The sequence below is a fragment of the Scomber japonicus genome, chromosome 9 (genome assembly GCF_027409825.1).
Source record: "Scomber japonicus isolate fScoJap1 chromosome 9, fScoJap1.pri, whole genome shotgun sequence".
In the NCBI taxonomy this organism is placed as follows: Eukaryota; Metazoa; Chordata; class Actinopteri; order Scombriformes; family Scombridae; genus Scomber; species Scomber japonicus.
In genome coordinates this window covers 28,320,263-28,338,243 of record NC_070586.1, presented here as the reverse complement: position 1 = coordinate 28,338,243, position 17,981 = coordinate 28,320,263, and the positions used below count along the sequence as shown (strand labels likewise).

The following is a 17,981-nucleotide window of genomic DNA, read 5'->3' as shown; positions in this document are numbered from 1 at the left end:
AAAAAGATACAAAGTAGCCTACAGAAATTAATAAAAGTAAATTAATAATTATAACGTGAATAGACCATATTTCAAACCAATTGAAATAATTTGGCAGTGTTGTCCACAATGTTTCAAAAGCGTAAGATGTGTTTGAAGTTTTTTTGTGTTTTCTTTTGCTTCTTTGGTTTTTTTGTCTGTCTGTTTTGGTTTTAGATAGGAACTCAAAGACTGTCTGAAGTTCAACATAACACTTGAAGAAATTGGAGAAATCTGGATTTATGCACAATTTATAACAATAACAATGTTTATATTGCATATTGCACACCATATAATAATAATAATAATGATAACAATTATTATTATTGTAAATCAATTATTTGTTCATCATATTTCATTACGACTATGTATGTAATCAGGTGTACGTGCTTTACAAGTGAAACTAAAACTGGGTTTAGAGACTAATACACACCACAACAATTAAAAAGCAAAAGAAGGGAATTAAATAAGACAACAATAAAAGATTGCCAATTAAGATAATAAAAATATACATAATGAAAGTTAAAACAAACAATAGAATAAGAAAACATTGTGAAGTACCAATAGATATAGTAAAACAGTAAAATGTTAATAAAGTAGAGTAGAATCAAATAGCTAAATAAATAAGGTGAAAAAAGGTAACGCTTGGGCCAGTGTATCTTGGTCATTCTATTTTATTTTCAAAAACAAAACAATTAGTGGTTATTCGAAGTTAAAATTTATTATATATATATGTAGGCTAGTTGAGAGCATATGAGACCTAGAGATAGCAGTTAGGTTGGGTTAGATGATCGATGACATCGTTTATATATCTATTTTCACATTACATTACATTAAATATCATGCACACCAATAGACTGACACGCTCTATGTAAGCAGGGTGTAATATCCAGAGTATAACTTCTTCATAAAGTTTAACTGAGTGTTTTGGTTGTATATAAAGTCATCATGTTACACACTCCGGTACAGTAGGTGGCGGCATGGCTCCTTTAATATTGATGTGTGGTGTTCCGGTGCAACCAAAGAAAAAGAAGAAAAGCGAGTTATTTCGCGGGAACTGTTGCATCTTTTCGTTGCTGAGGAGTGACAGCATCTGTATTAATACAAAACCTAATTTCATACTTGACGTAGCCTAGGACTGGTACAAGCTTTATCTCTTGTCTGCTAAGGTAAGATCGTTAAGTCTGCTTCACGCTAAACAGCTTTAAACCCTGGGCTAGTTGTAACACAGTTTGTAAAAATCTACTAACCTCTTCATCTTCAGGTCCGTCATGTTCTCCGACTTGAGTGCCCAGAAAGACTCCTCTCTGCTCAGCCGCCCGGCCGGAGAGGAGCAGGGGCCGGTGTTTGACAGAGTGTCCCCGGCCTACAGCCCCTGCTCCGAGCGCTATAAAGTGGGAGACAGGAGTTTCAGTCGCCAGTATGCTCATATTTACGCAGCACGACTGATGGAGATGAGACCCCTGCTCACAGAGAGAGCTCAGCAGAAGTGGGGTGAGTTTTGGATATTAAACCCCCACATCAGTCATGTGAGAGATGAGTGAAATGTTTTTTTTGTCTCCAGTATTCACTTCTAAACGAGTCTTTTCTGTCCTCTTGCAGGATCAGATGTGACGGTCAGGAAGCTGTGTGATCTTCAGACAGGAGAGCAGTGTTGTATTGTGGGAACCTTATTCAAGCGCATGGAGCTGCAGCCGTCTATCCTGAAAGAGATCAGTGAGGAGGTCGGCCACACACACACACACACACACACACAAACACACACACACGAATATCAGACAAAATGAAATCAGCTGCTGGAAACGAACACGTCATGACTCTCTTTTTCTGTCCCTCCTTCAGCACAATCTGCTGCCTCAGCCTGCACGAACCAAATTCATAAGTGAAACAGATGAGCTGATTCTGGAGGATGAGCTCCAGAGGATCAAACTGGAGGGCAAAATTGACAAAGACAAGTGTGTCACAGGTCTGGATTTTTCACAACCCTTTGATGGATGTCACTGTCACAAAACATTAAAGGACCATAATAGTACATGGTCTCCTGTATGACATGGCATCTCATTGTTTTTCGTCTCAGGTAGTGTTATCGCAATATACGGAGCTGAGAGGAATGATGGAAAGTTCACAGTTGAGGACTTTTGCACAGCTGATCTCCCTGTGCAGACAACGAGACCCACGCTCGGCACTGATAAGTAAGCACACAGAACTTAGTTTGAATCTTCAATGTGCTGATAAATTCTAATGGTCGCGCTTTTCATTGTGCAGGTTCGTGCTCCTGGCTTCGGGACTCGGCCTCGGCAGTAGTCATGCCGACAGTATGCTGGGGCTACAGCTGCTTGTTGACATGGTAACCGGTCAGCTTGGTGACCAGGGGGAGCAAAACGGAGCAGCAACGATATCAAGGGTCTTATTGGCTGGAAATCTCCTAAGTCAAAGCACCCTGGACAAGGATGCATCAACAAAGGTAACTTGAACCAGTTTAACCATGACTCAGTAATTTATTTATAGAAATTAAAAAGTTTTACTGTTCCAGAAAAGTCACACATTAAAATGACTCACTGAAAAATATTAAATTGCCTAATTTGAACCTCTCTGTTTGTATAGGCAAAGTACCTCACCAAGAAGACTCAGGCTGGCAGCGTGGATGCCATTCGTTTGCTGGATGAGCTGCTGCTTCAGCTCGTGGTGAGTCTGCATCTACGTCTATGAATAAACATTTTCTATTTATTTACTGTGATTGTGCAGTGTAATGATATATCCTGCCACACATAATGAAGTGTGTTTATCATCAGAGGATTGTCTTCAATATACCTCTAATTGTCTGTTGTCTTCATATATTCATAATATATATGTGCCGCTGCGTCCTCTTTTCTAGGCATCTGTCCCGGTGGATGTAATGCCCGGCCAGTATGACCCCACCAATTTCACCCTCCCACAGCAGCCTCTCCACCGCTGTATGTTCCCTTTGTCCTCGGTGTACCCCACACTACAGCTGGCCTCCAACCCATACCAGGCTGAGATAGACGGAGTCAGGTGAGTAACGTCACACATGACACGTGTATATCTTGTATTTAGCGTCATGCATTTAACATACTTATAAAGCCTCGTGTCTGTTTTTCATAAAGGTTCCTGGGCACATCAGGCCAGAACGTCTGTGACATCGAGAAATACAGCAGCATGGACAGTCACCTGGAAATATTGGAGGAGACGCTACGACTGAGACACTTAGCTCCTACGGCACCCGATACCCTCGGTTAGACTTTGCATGCACAATACAACATAAACCCTCTGGCCTAAGTATACGAGCTGTGCAAATTATTTACACTGTTTTCTTTACATTTTGCATCAGGTTGTTACCCATTTTACCAAAAAGACCCATTCATCTTGGAAGAGTGTCCTCATGTTTACTATAGCGGGAACGCCCCTTCGTTTGAGTCCAAGCTCATCAAAGGTCAGTGTGTGATTTGTCTCTATACATTATCTTAGCTGTATTTGCATTTTAAACTGTTTCCTCCCTTTCTTAAGTATGTTAAGCATTCTCCTTCCTCCTCTCCTCTTGCCAGGTCCTGATGGCCAGGAAGTGCTTTTGGTTGCCGTTCCAAAGTTCAGCAGCACCCAAACGGCCTGCCTGGTCAATTTACGCACTCTTGAATGTGAGCCGGTCAGCTTCTCTGCTTTCTCTGCCGAAGACGACGAGGAGAGTGAGATGAACATCAGCCACTGAGGGACACACACACACACACACACACACAGACACACAACATGCTGATACTTCTTGGAAACTATTCACATGTATTCAGACTCATTTCCTATGACCACAGAGTAGTCATAGGGAAATGTTTTCTAGCAACATAAATCCATGTTGTCGAAGTCGATAAAAGAAAAAAGGAGAAGACACGTGTTATGTATTAACAAGCCTTTATTTGAAAAATAACTCTTGTACCCCAGCTGTGTCTGAGGAAACATGACAGAAGACTTTCCTTTTTCTCCTGACTCTGTTACCAGCTTTGAACAAATGCTCCTTTAAAACCTTTCATGACTGTTCATACTGTAAAAAATATTTCTGTCATTGATGAAGACAGTGTAAATAATTCAACTCTGGCAAAGTAAAGAGAAGAAGAGTCGTGTTTTTTTTTTTTTTTTAATGTGTATCCACAATAAACATCTCTTTAAAAAAAAAAAAAAAAGACTGAATAACGAGTCAGAAAAATGCAGTGTGAACCCTTGAACTGAAATGAAACCATTAATTAAAAGGGTTTGTGAAAATGTGTTTTTTCAAGTTGTTAAGAAACAGATACACTATACAGTTAATATAGTTAAAGTTTAGGAGCTGACTCTGAGCTTTCCCCTCTGTTTATGTCTCATACAAAGACAGGATTCCTCTTTTGATTCTTGTTCAACCTTCTCAAAGGAAATCATAGCAATGAGATCTACAATTAGGACAGGATGAGTGCGTGTTTACAGAAACAGACCGTGTATGTTCGATTTAATAGTCATCAATTTTGTACTCATAGTTATAATCCAGGATGGAGTCTGTGAATCCACCGGGCGTCGAGGACTGTCCCTCCTCTATGGGCCATGAGTCGTACCAGGATGTAGTGGTCTCTGGTGTTGTGGGAATCGTGGTGGTTGTCGGGGGTAACGTCGTCGTCGATCTTAACCTCATTAATCTCTGTTGCCGAAGGCGGCGGAGACGAGCTATTCTGAGCCTCCTTTGCTGATCTGATAACCCATTCTTGCCAGCAACCGTATGCCTGTTGCTGTTAATAACTACAGGGTATTGCACTCTGGTGTTGCCATGGCCAACCAGGCGAATTGGCTTGTTGCCGTGGAGGGCCATGATCTGTAGAGAAATGAAGAAAGGATCTTAACCATCTCATCATCTGGCAACAGGTTTTTAAGGTTTGCTCAGTGCAGGATGGTGTCACCTTACCTGTTTAATGCGGTCCCAGTTGGATTTAGCCAGGTTGAAGCTGCAGGCTGTCGCTCCTGACTGGTAACCCACCACGCAGAGCTTGGTTACAGCAGAGAAGCCCTCAGCCCGCGCTGTCACACGGTACTCCCCAGGGTTCAGCAGACGCCAGTAGTCCCCAGTTGAAGCTACAGCAAAGAGGGAAAAGACATTTAGTTTTTAACACCATGGATGCAACGTCTTATTTCCTTAGTTAAAACATACAGTGAATCTAAGAGTGACGCCTCCTGAGCAGTGTGCTGACCTGTGGTGACGTCATGGTTTATGCCCTCTACCGACACAGTGGCGTTGGCAATGGGGTTCCCCTGCTGATCCTTCACAATGCCTCTGATGCCACGATGTACCTAGACAGCAAAGAGCTTTATTCATTGGATCACCTTAAGCTTTCACAAGGTGGTCACTAGTCTTTCTGGGGTCTACACAACATGAGCAACAGTCAAACAGCAATTAAAAATCACATTAATCAATAAAACAAGAAAATTATGAAAAAACAGGCTAAAGATCAGAAAATAGGTGAAATCACCCAGAAAAATTAAAACAATAAAAACAAAATTAAAATGGCTCCAAAACTGCAGCAACTAAAAGTTATAAGTCATATATGTTGGATTCATTAGATTGACTTTTGTCTGTAGGGAGCATTTACACTGCCAGATGACCAGCTAGTTAGTGACGGGGCGACACATATCTAATCACAATTTCCCCTTACTCGTATTTAGTTGCTAGCATTTTGATTTATTTTAGGACATGCGACAATCAATGAGCAACTTTTGGTGAAACATTCAGCTCAACTACTTTTGGAATTACAGAAAAACATAGTAATGCTGATATGGGAGGTTATTGCAATTTAATGTCCTCACCTGACAACATGTGAGGAAACCATATACAAGTAAGAGGATAATTGAGGTTTGGGCCTTTCATAGTGGCCGAATATAAAGTCACAATTGTTACTAAGAAAAGTCTTTGAAGGAGCAACTTTTATACTTGGTAGAAATTAGATACTATTTTCCATTTGATGCTCGAGCACTCTTTCAATGCTGTGTGTGTGACTGACCTGCTCCATGAAGGTGAGCATTGCTTCTCTGTTCTTCTCCCATTCGTATGCCAGGTCGCTCTGATGAGGGAACTTATCACAGCCCAGGAATATGGACAACTCAAAACAGTTGGTGTGCAGGTAGCTGAAATCATTCATACCTGAAGAGACACACACATACACACACGAGCTTAACAGCCTGCGCTTCACATGTTGTCCACCAGAGTGTGTTATAAATACACACAGATGCTTAAAGTCTCATTCAACATCCATTCAAACCTGCTGGTTTCTACTTACTTCCTGTGATGGGCTTCCACTTGGCACGGTTGACGATGCCTTGTCCACCTGCTGCATTGTCCCCTTGGCATGAGCCCTGATAGTTGTGTGTCATGGTCAAGTGTGTGGAGGCATAGGAGACAGCCAACCACCTGAAGAGGGACTCATCCGCAATCACCCGTGGCTCATCCTCAGGCTCACCGTATTGGTAGCCGGCACCTCTTCCTCTGTCATCCTCCTCCTCTTCTCTGTGGCCATAACCGTGCTCGTAACCGTGCTCGTAACCTTGCTCGCGGCCGTGATCGTAAGTCTGGTCATAGCCACGATCATAGCCACGATCATAGCCACGGTCATATCCACGGTCGTAGCCGTGGTCGTAGCCGTGGCCCCTCCACTCCTCCTCAGGCTCTGCATACCCTCTACTTCTCCAGTCTTCCTCTGGCTCCTCCTGGTAGCCCCTTCCCCACTCTGTCACATCAAAACCCTCTTCTTCATACCTGTGAGAAATGATTTGTGTAAGCTTTAACAGTTCATGGAGAGCTTTTCAGGGGAATGAGGAGGAAGAATTTGGGAAATAAAAATGTGAAACAATAACAGAACACAGAGAGATGGACAGAGCAAGTCGTACTGTCTCTTCTTGCGGCTGTGGGGCTTCTGGCTCTGGGCAGGCTTGTTGGGACGTAAGCTGTCATAAGGGTAGGCCACAACTCTCTCCCCGCCCTGGAAGTTTGCACCCAACACAAATGGATGGCTTTTCATCCAGGAGATTATGGCCTTGGTTTCCACAGCAACCTGGAGCCAAAGCAGGAGGATCAGAATTGCAGATGAAGTGGAACATAAACCCACATTTTTTGTTTTCATAGTAAACCACAACTACCTTTTTATAAAACAATAATCTTTCACATACACAGTATACTATATTGTAGGAGTAAGCCTAAATAAACCACTCGGAAGGAAATGATCTGTTAAGGGAAAACTACCAGATGGACACAAAGTCCCTCCCGCTTACTAAGCTGTTGGTCTCGAAGTTCTCTGGTATGGGTACATGGTGGTTTGGGGTTAGTTTGGGCACCATGCCCTTGTCTTCTGCGTCCCACAGGATGCTGTTCAGATCGGGGAAGTTCTGGAAAATATCAATGCCGTCCTCTGTGAAGTGGCCGGTGGTCCATCCACTCAGCTCTGATCCCTGCAGGACAGAAAATGGATGAGGGACACATCAGAAAAATATTCTGTAACCACTAACATAATACAACATGATTAATTGGAATTTCCTGTTTTGTTTTTCTGTTTTGTTTACCCAGAAAAGCAGAGATGGGATTTTTCCCCCCCTTAACTGACCGTTTCAAAAGCTTCTTCATGTCCATCAGGGTTGAGTGAGGGCACCAGGTGGATGCGTATTTGTTCCACTACCCGCTGGGCTCTGGGGTTTCTGTCTTTGTACTCTTTGCACAGGTACTGCATTAGAAGCAGGATCATCTCCCGACCCACCGCCTCGTTTCCGTGGAGACCTGCTGTGAAGCGGAATTCCGGCTCACCTGCGGAGACAGTCACGCAACAGTGTACAGTTGCTTGTCTGTTAGCCATAATCTGCAGACTTCACCTGGTGTTTATTAGGATTTAAAGGAGACATCAGTGGTGCCACTGAGGCTCAGTCTTCTGCCGGTTTTAATTTCAACCAATCAGCAGCTCAGTTTGTTGAAGAGTCTGTGAGACAACAGCTGGTCTGACATTTGCTTAAAAAAAAGCCTTCTCTGATTTTGATTATGGTATTAATAGTGCATATTACAATGAATTTCCATGCAGATAATAAAACAGTTGCATCAAGCTGTCATGTGAACACATTCCCACCTATTTCGTGCTCTGTGGGGTTACCAGAGATGGCCATGGCTATGATGTCCAGTCCCTTGGAGCTGCGGCCCAAGCTGTAGATGCTGGTGATGTTGGGACACTCGTCATTCACTGACTTCATTAGCTGAACATAAAGATATGGCATGATCAGTGTACAAAGTATTGTATATTTTTATATTTGTATATTTTGTTATGAAAAGTAGTGAAAATAGTGGGAGTTATTCATGATTTCATTGTATTAGTGTGTTGCCCTCTGGTGGCTGAAATCACTCAGTGAGATAGGAATAAACTTTGCAGGGGTTTTAATATGAGTGTTTGTCACAGTGGATGAAAGCAGAGCCTCTGGTTCAAAGTTTTATTGTTTCCTAGGAAATTATTTTGTTTTTGGCATTAATAACTGATTTCCTGTGGAATGAAATCAGCCAGCAGATGAGCAGGAGGCTGAATGCAGAGATACTCACTGCAACCATTTCTGAGTAGCTGTGATGTTTGAACTGCAAGTAATCCACTGGAGTCACTTCATTTTGCCTGTACAGAGCATCAGCTGGATCTATGAGAGCGAGAAAGGAATAAGAATGCATAGATTTCTTTTTTTAATGTTTAATGTTTGTCCATGTTAAGTGTGTCAGGCTCACCAGGCAGGGGGCAGCCAAGCACCTCCAGCCTCATACACAGTGTGCCGTTCCAGCTCTGAGGGATGATTCGGATGTAGCGGGCCACCACAGGCACTGCCAGCTGGTTCATCACTGGAGTGTCCTTATCACTGTTTCCAAAGAACAACTGGACAGACATGAAAGAGGGTGGGAGGAGGAAAAATATGAGAGAGAAGAGGAAGGAGATATCATATGAGGCGCCCAAGGAAGTGGCTTTACTCTGCTTTAAACATCATTTTTTTAGTGAACTCACCCAGTCAGCATATCCATCATGGATGGTGGTCCACTCTCTGCTGTCGTTGCTGAAAGCCACGAAGTAGGATGTGACATAGTCACTCCTGAAATGAATCAAGACAGGCCCATGAGTTTAGGAAGATACACATGTAGATACTCTGTATTCATGTGTGTTTGTGCCTTACTCATTCTTGGAGTCTCGTCCCTGGGTAATGACCCCAGTAAACTCTGTCGCCCTGCGTGCATCTATCTCAAACCAGTGAATTCTGTCCTCTGAATTTGCACACCATGCTCCCCCTCTCAAGTTATCCTCATCATCAGAGCCCTGAGAACAACAGAGACCAGGACAGTTTTTACTGTACTGTACTGTGTAAGAGCTTGTGTGTGAATTCAAAGCAAATATAATTTAACCATGCATTGATATGCATAACTTGTGGTTGCCAAACAAGCTCATGTTTATTTAAAGACTTGGCAGTATGTAAGTGATGGTTGTAGTATATGTACATGTTCAGACCATGGCCATTCTGCACTGATTGATGTATACCTGCATGTTGAGGCGTGCCCTCTGAGGTGCAAAATGATACTGAGACATAGAGGAGGCAGAAAGCTGGTCCGTCTGGATCTTATGGGACTCCATCCCCAAGGGAGGACATTCTGCCACGTATACACACACGCACAACAGAGAGAAATCACATGATATGTAAATTGTATCAGTAAAGCTTATGCTGTGTTTTTCCAGATTTAGAAAGAGATTGACTCACTCTTTGGCTCTTTGAAGACACGCGGTCTGTTCCTGGCCCGATCCTCTGCCTCCTTCAGTTTCTGCACTCTCTCTATCAGAGGTCAGAAAAACAGTCTTAATACAAAATAAATTACAGAACATTTGGTGAATATTTACTCTCGCACAAGCTGTCTGCCCAGAAATGATCTAGGAACTCACTATTATTTTGCAAATTTTAAATGCCAAAAATCCCCATGAGGACCTGGAGGGCTGGACCATGGTGAAACAACAAAACAAAACAGATGTTGTGACTTCCCTCCTACTCCAAGTGTCTACTGATCAAAATCAGATCATTCTGACCCAGAGATTTTACTATTGAAGACGACTGCCGCTGAATCCCATCTAGCATTGCCTCAGTTTACATTCTGACACACTGGACCATGTGGTACATTATCATACAGTACTTTATTGCTCTTAGTATGGCTGCCAGACGTTTTGCTGACACTGGGAATGTAAAAAATGCTGTATGCTCCCTCACCCGACCATTCACATATGCAGAAGTGGACATGAACATGAACCCATGCACACATACTGATATGTGGAGGTGCAGACACACATCTGTTTTTGAGTCCTGCTGAGACATAAATGCTTCAGTGACTTTTGAACTTGTGCTCAGAGTGAGCTGAAAATGCTTTTCACCTTGAGCACAGTTGGCTGTGAACCTTGAACACAGGAAGTGCCCTCCGACACCAGTCCTGACAGTGTTATATATCTTTGGCTCCAGGCTTGCCTTAACCACCATCTAACCTCACTACACACAGCAGACACGTTGCAAACAAAAGAGAGTTGAATGTAATGTGAATATCTGCATTTTTTCACTGTAACAGCATCCTCATTTCATTCTCAGTTGACCTCCCACTCTCCCTGTCTTTGCTTAAATCCAGCTCACAAGATATTTTTAAAACTAATCTCCATTTTGTTTATGGGAGGATGAACTTTTGTCCCTGCCGTGCAAGTTAAAGCAAGCACATTTGCACCAAAGGTCCACTGACATTTGCATGGTGGGAAATCACATCTGCATTCTCTTACGATAGAAATGCGTTCCAAGAGAACGGGCGCCTTAGAGCACAATGCTGTTATCTGTTAGAAGTTTTGCACTTAGGTCACAGACCATGTTCTCTGCTTTGGCAACTGCAGTATCATTTGTAGTCTGACGTGCAGTTTGGTGTTATGCAAGAAAAAGAAGTCCTCATCTGGGTTGTCTTACCTTTCTCCTCCCTCTCTCTCTCTTTCGCTGCTCTCTCTCTCTCTTTCTCCATCCATTTGTCGTCTGTTTCGTCCTCTTTCCTCCCTGTAGAAAATAAGACAATACCAGGAAAACTTTATAGATTTATCTATAAATAAACCAGCCCCATGGTGCAGCAGTGTATTACAAGTATTTCTGGATTTTTTGCAAGCCATTAGGAACCATAAACAGCAAAAAGTTCCCACCCATTTATAGTGAGGATCATTCATAAATCAGGAAAGTTATTCTTTAAACCTTTGCTTTGGTCTCTGCTTTATTGGCAGCAAGTCTTACTATGGCTTAACTAATGGTTCTAATATAAAACATTTGGGTATTCATTTTCTAGCTCCCCTGTGTGTGTGTGTGTGTGTGTGTGTGTGTGTGTGTGTGTGTGTGTGTGTGTGTGTGTGTGTGTGTGTGTGCGTGCGTGCGTGCATGTGTCCGTGCGTGCGTGTGTGCGTGTGTGTGTGTGTGTGTGTGTGTGTGTGTGTGTGTGTCCGTGCGTGCGTGTGTGTGTGTGTGTGTGTGTGTGCGGGTACATACTCATTCCATATTCGTCGTAATCATCATACCATGTCCCCTCATAGGGAGAAGTGACTGTTGGCTCCTCTGTGTTAAAACAATCCAACCAAACAAACAGTCAGACAACGCATTCAATCACTCAGTCAGTGGCACCATGACATTACAAGTGAGATTTTATGAGATTGCATGGTTTAATCTGCAAAGTTTTACAGGTTAGCGCAGCCCTGTTTTGTCCAACCACAACAACTGCTCTCTTTGGATGCCACTGCGACGCCTGCCATGTAATTAAAGTTGTTAAATCTTTAATTTACATTTACAAGAATCATAACATAGTGGTGATGTGATGACAGGGCTTTTCGTGCTCCCCAACAAAACTATATGGAAACTTTTGTTGACTATGTGGAATCAAGCAAGCCCGCCTACTCCTGTTTGAAAAGTAGGGCAGGTTAACTCACAGACTCACTATAATGTTATTCCCATGTGCTGAATTGCTCATCTGCTCCTAGACTAAAAGCACAGATGGAATGGACATTTCATCTGCATCGCAAGTCAAGTTAACTGTCTAATTGAAAACGTGACATTTTGATTACTAGATGAATTTCTGTCATGCTTTGGGTGGCAGAAGTTACCTGGTATAGTTTCTACTTTTATTTCAGGGCTGACTTCTTTACCATCAGGGAATGGAAGGTTATCAGGCTCCTTAACTGCAGGAGTGGAAAAATAAAACATAATTAGAAATTTAAAAGATCAACCGGACGGTTTATAGAAGTGTCAGTAGAAGACTGAGAGTATTGTAGAAAAAAAGGCTGTAACAATGGACCAATGTGAGGGAATCAGCGGATATGGTACAGTATGCTGGAAACTCAGAGTAATGAGAACATGTCCATTCCAGACCAGTGTCACAGCACCACACGACACGCTGTTTCCAACATCTGATACTGTGGAAAAACTAGTTCAGTCACTCCATCAGGTGGATGGAGGCTGGAAGAGATAGTGCTGACTGTAAAAGTTTGAAGTCTGCAAAGTATATTCTACAGGATAAATACACTTGAGATTCATTATTCCACTGATTTGTCAGTTTTCCAGCATAGGGGGCTGAATTTGGACAATCTTGTATTAATAACAGCCAGTGGACGTAAACAAATGTTCCTCTGTCACCACAGATGCGTAGAATTTGCAATAAAATTGTATTATCCTCCTTGTTTTAGTGTCACTTAGTCTTAATACTTAGTTTCAGAGTATTTGCATCTTTTCAAGACATAGTATTAAAACTTTTTCTTTGCAGCATCATTGACCCCCAATGATTTCCCCACAAGGATCATTATTGTTTCATGATCCTGTTCATGTCGGTAACTCCCCCACAAACCATCCTCAACAAAAATGTTAAAAAAGCCAGAAGAAACCAAGACTCAGACATACATGTGGCATCCCAGTAGTCATCTGTCCCAACCTTCCCATCGACCTCAGGGGTAGGGGGCGTTGGGTCCTCCTCTTTCCAGTAGCTGTCATAGTTATCAGTCACGGGGGCATATGGCTCTTTCTCCTCTGGTTTCCAGTAGTCGTCATAGATATCAGTCACTGGAGCGGTTGGCTCTTTATCCTCTGGTTTCCAGTAGTCATCGTACACATCTGTTACAGCAGGGTCTTCCTCCTCCGGCTTCCAATAGTCATACGGGATATCTGTGGTCTGAGTCTCAGACTGAGGCCTGGATGATGTGGGATCAGCATCCCAGTAATCATCGTCCCGTTTCCAGTAATCCTCATCTGGCAGAGAAACAGATGGACTAAAATATTTACGTATGGTTCTCAGGTGGAAAGAATAGATACTTTGGTTATACAGTGCTTTGGTTTTTAAACTGGATGTGACTGAAATACACAGAATTATGAACAAATAACACTTCTTGGAAATATGAAGGACACACAGTGAAGCCAGCAGGGATGAAAGTTGGTTGTGTTTTCCTGTGCAATGTTGAAACAAATTGCCTTTCAAGACAGGAAAGTATGACTATGACAGCTGAGTAGTAACTCCCATATTCAATCATTTAATTATAATTTTAATAGTAGATGTTTCTTGTAGATGGAATAATGATGGTGTGTGCACAGGGGGGGGGGACTGGCAGAGTTACCTCCTGTACAGTGCCTAAAATCCAATGGGACTGTAAACAAATTATTAGGATTTGTGGGGGTCAGAAAAGGGGGGACATTATGTACTTTTTCTTTTTGGTGAGCGGATGAGTAGTCTGACTTTTTTATGTGGGAACAGAGAAAGGTTGTTTTTTTTTCCTTTTTGAACAGCCAAAAAACTGTATTTCAACAAATCCCTTGCAAGATTATTCTTTTGAAAAAGGAATCAAATTATTTCTTCTAGTGTCCAGAGTGGTTCATAAAGGTGGATATGTCTCTCAAAATCAAAAAATGTTATAAAAAAGGAAAAGAAAAGTGAAATGTGTAATATAATGTTATCCTGTATTATAACTGATGGTCAGCCTTTTTGTCATGCTTGACATAACTTTGGAATTTGCATGCTGTTGGCATTTTGGACAATTTTTATTACACAAGGTTTACATGCAATTAAATTACACCATCTTAAATGTATTATCCTTTACTGTCATTAGTTGTTTATGATGGAATTAGTTGTACCAAGCATGTACTGTATTTTGAGAGATTAATACAGAGGAGTGTCTTGTAATTTTCTTGTAATTTTCATACAGTCCCTAAGTGTGTGTGTCACTCACCAGTGTCAGGGTAGGGGTAGTCTGTGTACACCTCAGGTTCTGTGGGTGGTTCAGTTGGGATAGCTAGAAGCAGCAGACAGAAACAAAGTCAACAACATTCATTCAAGTCCGAGTCATTCAAGTACAAACTTGGCTCACTGCTCCATCCTGTCCTCACCTGTTGTGGTGGGTGGGAGGGTGGTGGTTGTTGTCTGCCTATCCTTCTTCTTCCCTTTTTTGTCAGTTTTGGGCTTTTTGGTGGCATTGGGGTCTTTAGGCTCCTTGTTCTTCTTCTTGTCCTTCTTCTTCTTTTTACCTTCATCTGGTGCTCTCCTCACTCTGCTTGAAATACCTGAAACTATCAATAGAGAAATGATCATCTTATCTTTGTTTGTTCGTTTATGAGAAATAAATTACACATTTTTTTCTTTTATTCAGTGTCAAAATGCATCTCTGCTGGGGGAAAATCCAGACAGCCAGATGTGCTTTTAAGTGGTTGGTTGAGGTCCATTACTATTTCCTTCTGAGGTTGTCTGAAGTCCTGAGGCACTTTTATGGAAAACACTTCCCTCTTTCCATTAGTTGTGCTCTATTAACCACAATTCAGTTTTTAATGACACAAAATCCATCCAGACTCTAAATAAATATATCACTATCGCCTGGGAAACAGCTTACCACTAAGACATAAACATATGTGTTTATCACATCTGAGGCTTTGTTGAAGCTCCAGAAAAAAGCTGTATCCCAAATGTGTATCACTCTTCATATTCCATTCTTTCATCATGAATGTACACCACAATCAGTATTAATCATGCAGGTTTACAGCAGCAGAGGCGGTGGAAAAAGGTCAGTGTCATAAAAATCTGTCTGCAAGATGCTCAAGTTAGCATGGTCTTCTCCTGTCTGGCGCGAGCTAAACCAATCCATCTGTCCTGTGTATTCCCTGCAGTGAAGACGCAGTGTAGCTGACAGGTGAGCACCTGGAGTGACTCATGTCCCTTGACACTTTTCAGAGACTAAATAGGTTTGTGTTTGTGTCTGTGTTTGCTCACCCATGTCATGACGTAACTTGGACCATACCTGAGCACAAAGGCGAGCTTTGATCTCATCTGTGTGACATATTTCTATATTTAAGTTAAAATGATGCTCTGTACACATCGTAACAGGACAAACGTCTCCACTCACCTGCCTGTGGAGCCTCCTCTGTGTCTCTTTTGGCCTTGCTGCTGCTTTCCAGTGGGTGTGGGTCCATTACAAGTCCCTGCTCACTTTCTGGGTTATCCAGGGACTCATCTTCTAGCAGATCCCCCGCCTGTCTCTCCCCTTCACTCTGCCGGAGAGAAACGATCCCCCCAGCACTCTCCCCTCCTCTGGGGATCAGCAGCAGGCAGCACAGGGCCAGCAGAGCCACAGACATAACCACAGTCTGGCTTTTCATATCTGCTGTTCTTCCAACAGAAGAATCCTTTGGTTTGCTCTGGGTTTTTTCTCTCAGGAGTTTTTATCACACCCTGTCCAGTCCTCAATCCAATTTCGTCGTGTTGCGTTTATCCACCAGAAGAATTATGTTTCACCCTTTCTTCCCCTGTGTCCTGTCCATGTGATCCACACTTTTACTCCAGCAGAGGAAATTTCTGTAGCTCCACACACACCCGCAGCCACAGTGTCAACCAGTTTCTGACTGGGCTAGACAGAGATGGAGTGGGAGGGGGGTAGGGATAGACGGGGAGGGAAGGGAGGTGGGTTAGAGAGCAATGGAGAGAGATACACAGTAAAGCAGCAATCTAGTCAAATGAAAAGACTGGGAGCCTAATTGCCCTGCAGCTACGGTCAGCTGAAAAAACAGTGTGGCCAGAGGATCCCCTTCACCTGGCTGACGAGTTAGAACAGGTGCAGGGCTCAGACAGGAGATGGGGGAGGAGGAGGAGAAGAAGGAGGAGGAGGAGGAGGAGGAGGAGGAGGAGGAGGAGGAGGAGGGATAGCAGGTGAGGCCTCAGACAGCAACGCTTGCACCACTTGGTTTAAAAAAAAGAAGCCGGTGCTCCTACCGAATTCCTCAGTGGAGAACGTTCACCCTGCAGACTCACAACAGAGAGGAACAGCAGGAGAGAGGAGTGACTCCGAGGACATTGAATTCCAGAAGAGGAGGAGGAGAAGGAGGAGGACGAGGAAGGGGCAAAAAGGGAGGAGGATAGGGATTGTGTATGTGTGTGTGTGTGTGTGTGTGTGTGTGTATGTGTGTGTGTGTCAACAAAAACCAAACATCACTAATCATTAGAGGGAGAGGAATTCAAACAAAATGAAACAAGCAGGAGCTGAACATAAATTCTTTGTCCAAGACTTGTTTTGATTGGGAATGAATCTATGCTTTCCATCTCGCCTCTGTCATTCTTTCCTCGGTGTGTTGCTCGGCTCGCTCTCTCTTTTCTGGAGAAGAAGTTATGGCAGGCAAGGGGGCCACAGAGGAGCTCACACAGATTGGAAGAATTGTTTGAGCAGATGACAGAATTATAACCTTTTAAAGATTTGGTGTTTTCTTTGCCTCCCCCTACCATCCTCCTCCAGCTCCTCCTCTGTCCATAGTTTGGAGAGTCTGTCAGTTGCTGAATATACAGCAGTATATTTTACTGTCTGCCTAGTCAGGGTACACCTTCTAATGTCATCCTGAACTGTTTATACTCAGGGAGGAATATCTGACATAGGCCTAAAATGTAGGCCCACTAAAGAGAAATTACGACTTTTTAACTTTAATTTCATTTTAAAATTACAATACAAGTAAGGAAGAAGAAAGTTATCCTGCAGTGCAAAATCATGTCTGAGGAAAAGGTCATCTTTCGAAATGCAATGATGTCATCCTGAGGTTTAGCCCCAGTTTTCCTTAAAACTCCATCGTCACCTGCACTCTTCCATGAGAGAATGTTTATTACCCAGAAATGCCTGATCTTAGATTTAAGTGGTGAAATCAAAACACTGCACAGCCCAGTGAAGAGCTACTGAGTCTGCATACTCTTTAATGCAGTGTTTCAATCTGAACAAGTTTTAGACAAGAGATTAAGGCACAAACGCCCAAGAGCACGCAAACACAAACCTGCTAAAGTACTATCACAGATAGTGAGGACAGTGGAGTGTGACAGTGTCACATTAAGCCGTAAAAGATTAGATTTTTTTAATAAAACTGTATTTCAACATGCAGTCATATCTGTGGGGGATGTTGCAATACAGTTTGGACTGTGAAGAATGCACCAGATAATTCAGACTACAGTAAGGTCAAGCAGAGGCCTTTCCAACTGGCAAGGATAAAGCACACACGTGCACACACGCACGCTTGCTGCATGCACGCACACATGCACGCACACACGCACACACGCACGCACACACACACACACACACACACACACACACACACACACACACACACACACACACACAGAGGAGCAAGCTGGAAAATTATTTTTCTTATTTTCCCCCACCAAAGCTATTTCACAATACAGAAGAAAACTGTACAAGTAATACCTTTAGTCATAAAAAAAATAAAGAGAGCACTGGAAAACTTCATGTGAATCACTTCAATTGTTTACTCATAAGACTCAAGAGATTAACAGAACACCAGAAGAGCCAGTCCCTAAGACGATAAGGAATGTCTCTTATCTAGTAATGAAGGGAAGAGTTCTTCCAAGTTGGAGTCTGACATTATATACAAACAGTGGA

The 17,981-nt window shown here is 42.7% G+C and overlaps 2 protein-coding genes across 2 annotated transcripts; one reads left to right on the top strand and one right to left on the bottom strand.

Annotated features, from left to right (window-relative positions):
- Positions 1 to 1,061: 1,061 nt before the first annotated feature.
- Positions 1,062 to 3,760, top strand: pold2 (polymerase (DNA directed), delta 2, regulatory subunit). Its single transcript, XM_053324795.1, has 11 exons — positions 1,062 to 1,187; positions 1,283 to 1,512; positions 1,621 to 1,742; positions 1,861 to 1,984; positions 2,096 to 2,210; positions 2,284 to 2,482; positions 2,623 to 2,703; positions 2,894 to 3,051; positions 3,144 to 3,271; positions 3,368 to 3,469; positions 3,582 to 3,760. The coding sequence occupies exons 2-11, from the start codon at positions 1,290 to 1,292 to the stop codon at positions 3,740 to 3,742; spliced, it is 1,413 nt and encodes a 470-aa protein (XP_053180770.1). The 5' UTR covers positions 1,062 to 1,187; positions 1,283 to 1,289; the 3' UTR covers positions 3,743 to 3,760.
- On the bottom strand, positions 3,754 to 16,432 carry aebp1b (AE binding protein 1b). The gene is made up of 22 exons (XM_053324794.1): positions 15,459 to 16,432; positions 14,452 to 14,631; positions 14,295 to 14,357; positions 12,979 to 13,323; positions 12,189 to 12,263; positions 11,581 to 11,646; positions 11,020 to 11,103; positions 9,793 to 9,864; positions 9,576 to 9,685; positions 9,217 to 9,356; positions 9,051 to 9,135; positions 8,780 to 8,924; positions 8,606 to 8,694; positions 8,145 to 8,268; positions 7,635 to 7,831; positions 7,306 to 7,482; positions 6,925 to 7,088; positions 6,318 to 6,793; positions 6,042 to 6,181; positions 5,235 to 5,334; positions 4,952 to 5,118; positions 3,754 to 4,861 (listed from the first exon to the last, which is right to left on the bottom strand). The coding sequence occupies exons 1-22, from the start codon at positions 15,709 to 15,711 to the stop codon at positions 4,505 to 4,507; spliced, it is 3,609 nt and encodes a 1,202-aa protein (XP_053180769.1). The 5' UTR covers positions 15,712 to 16,432; the 3' UTR covers positions 3,754 to 4,504.
- Between the last annotated feature and the right edge of the window lie 1,549 nt (positions 16,433 to 17,981).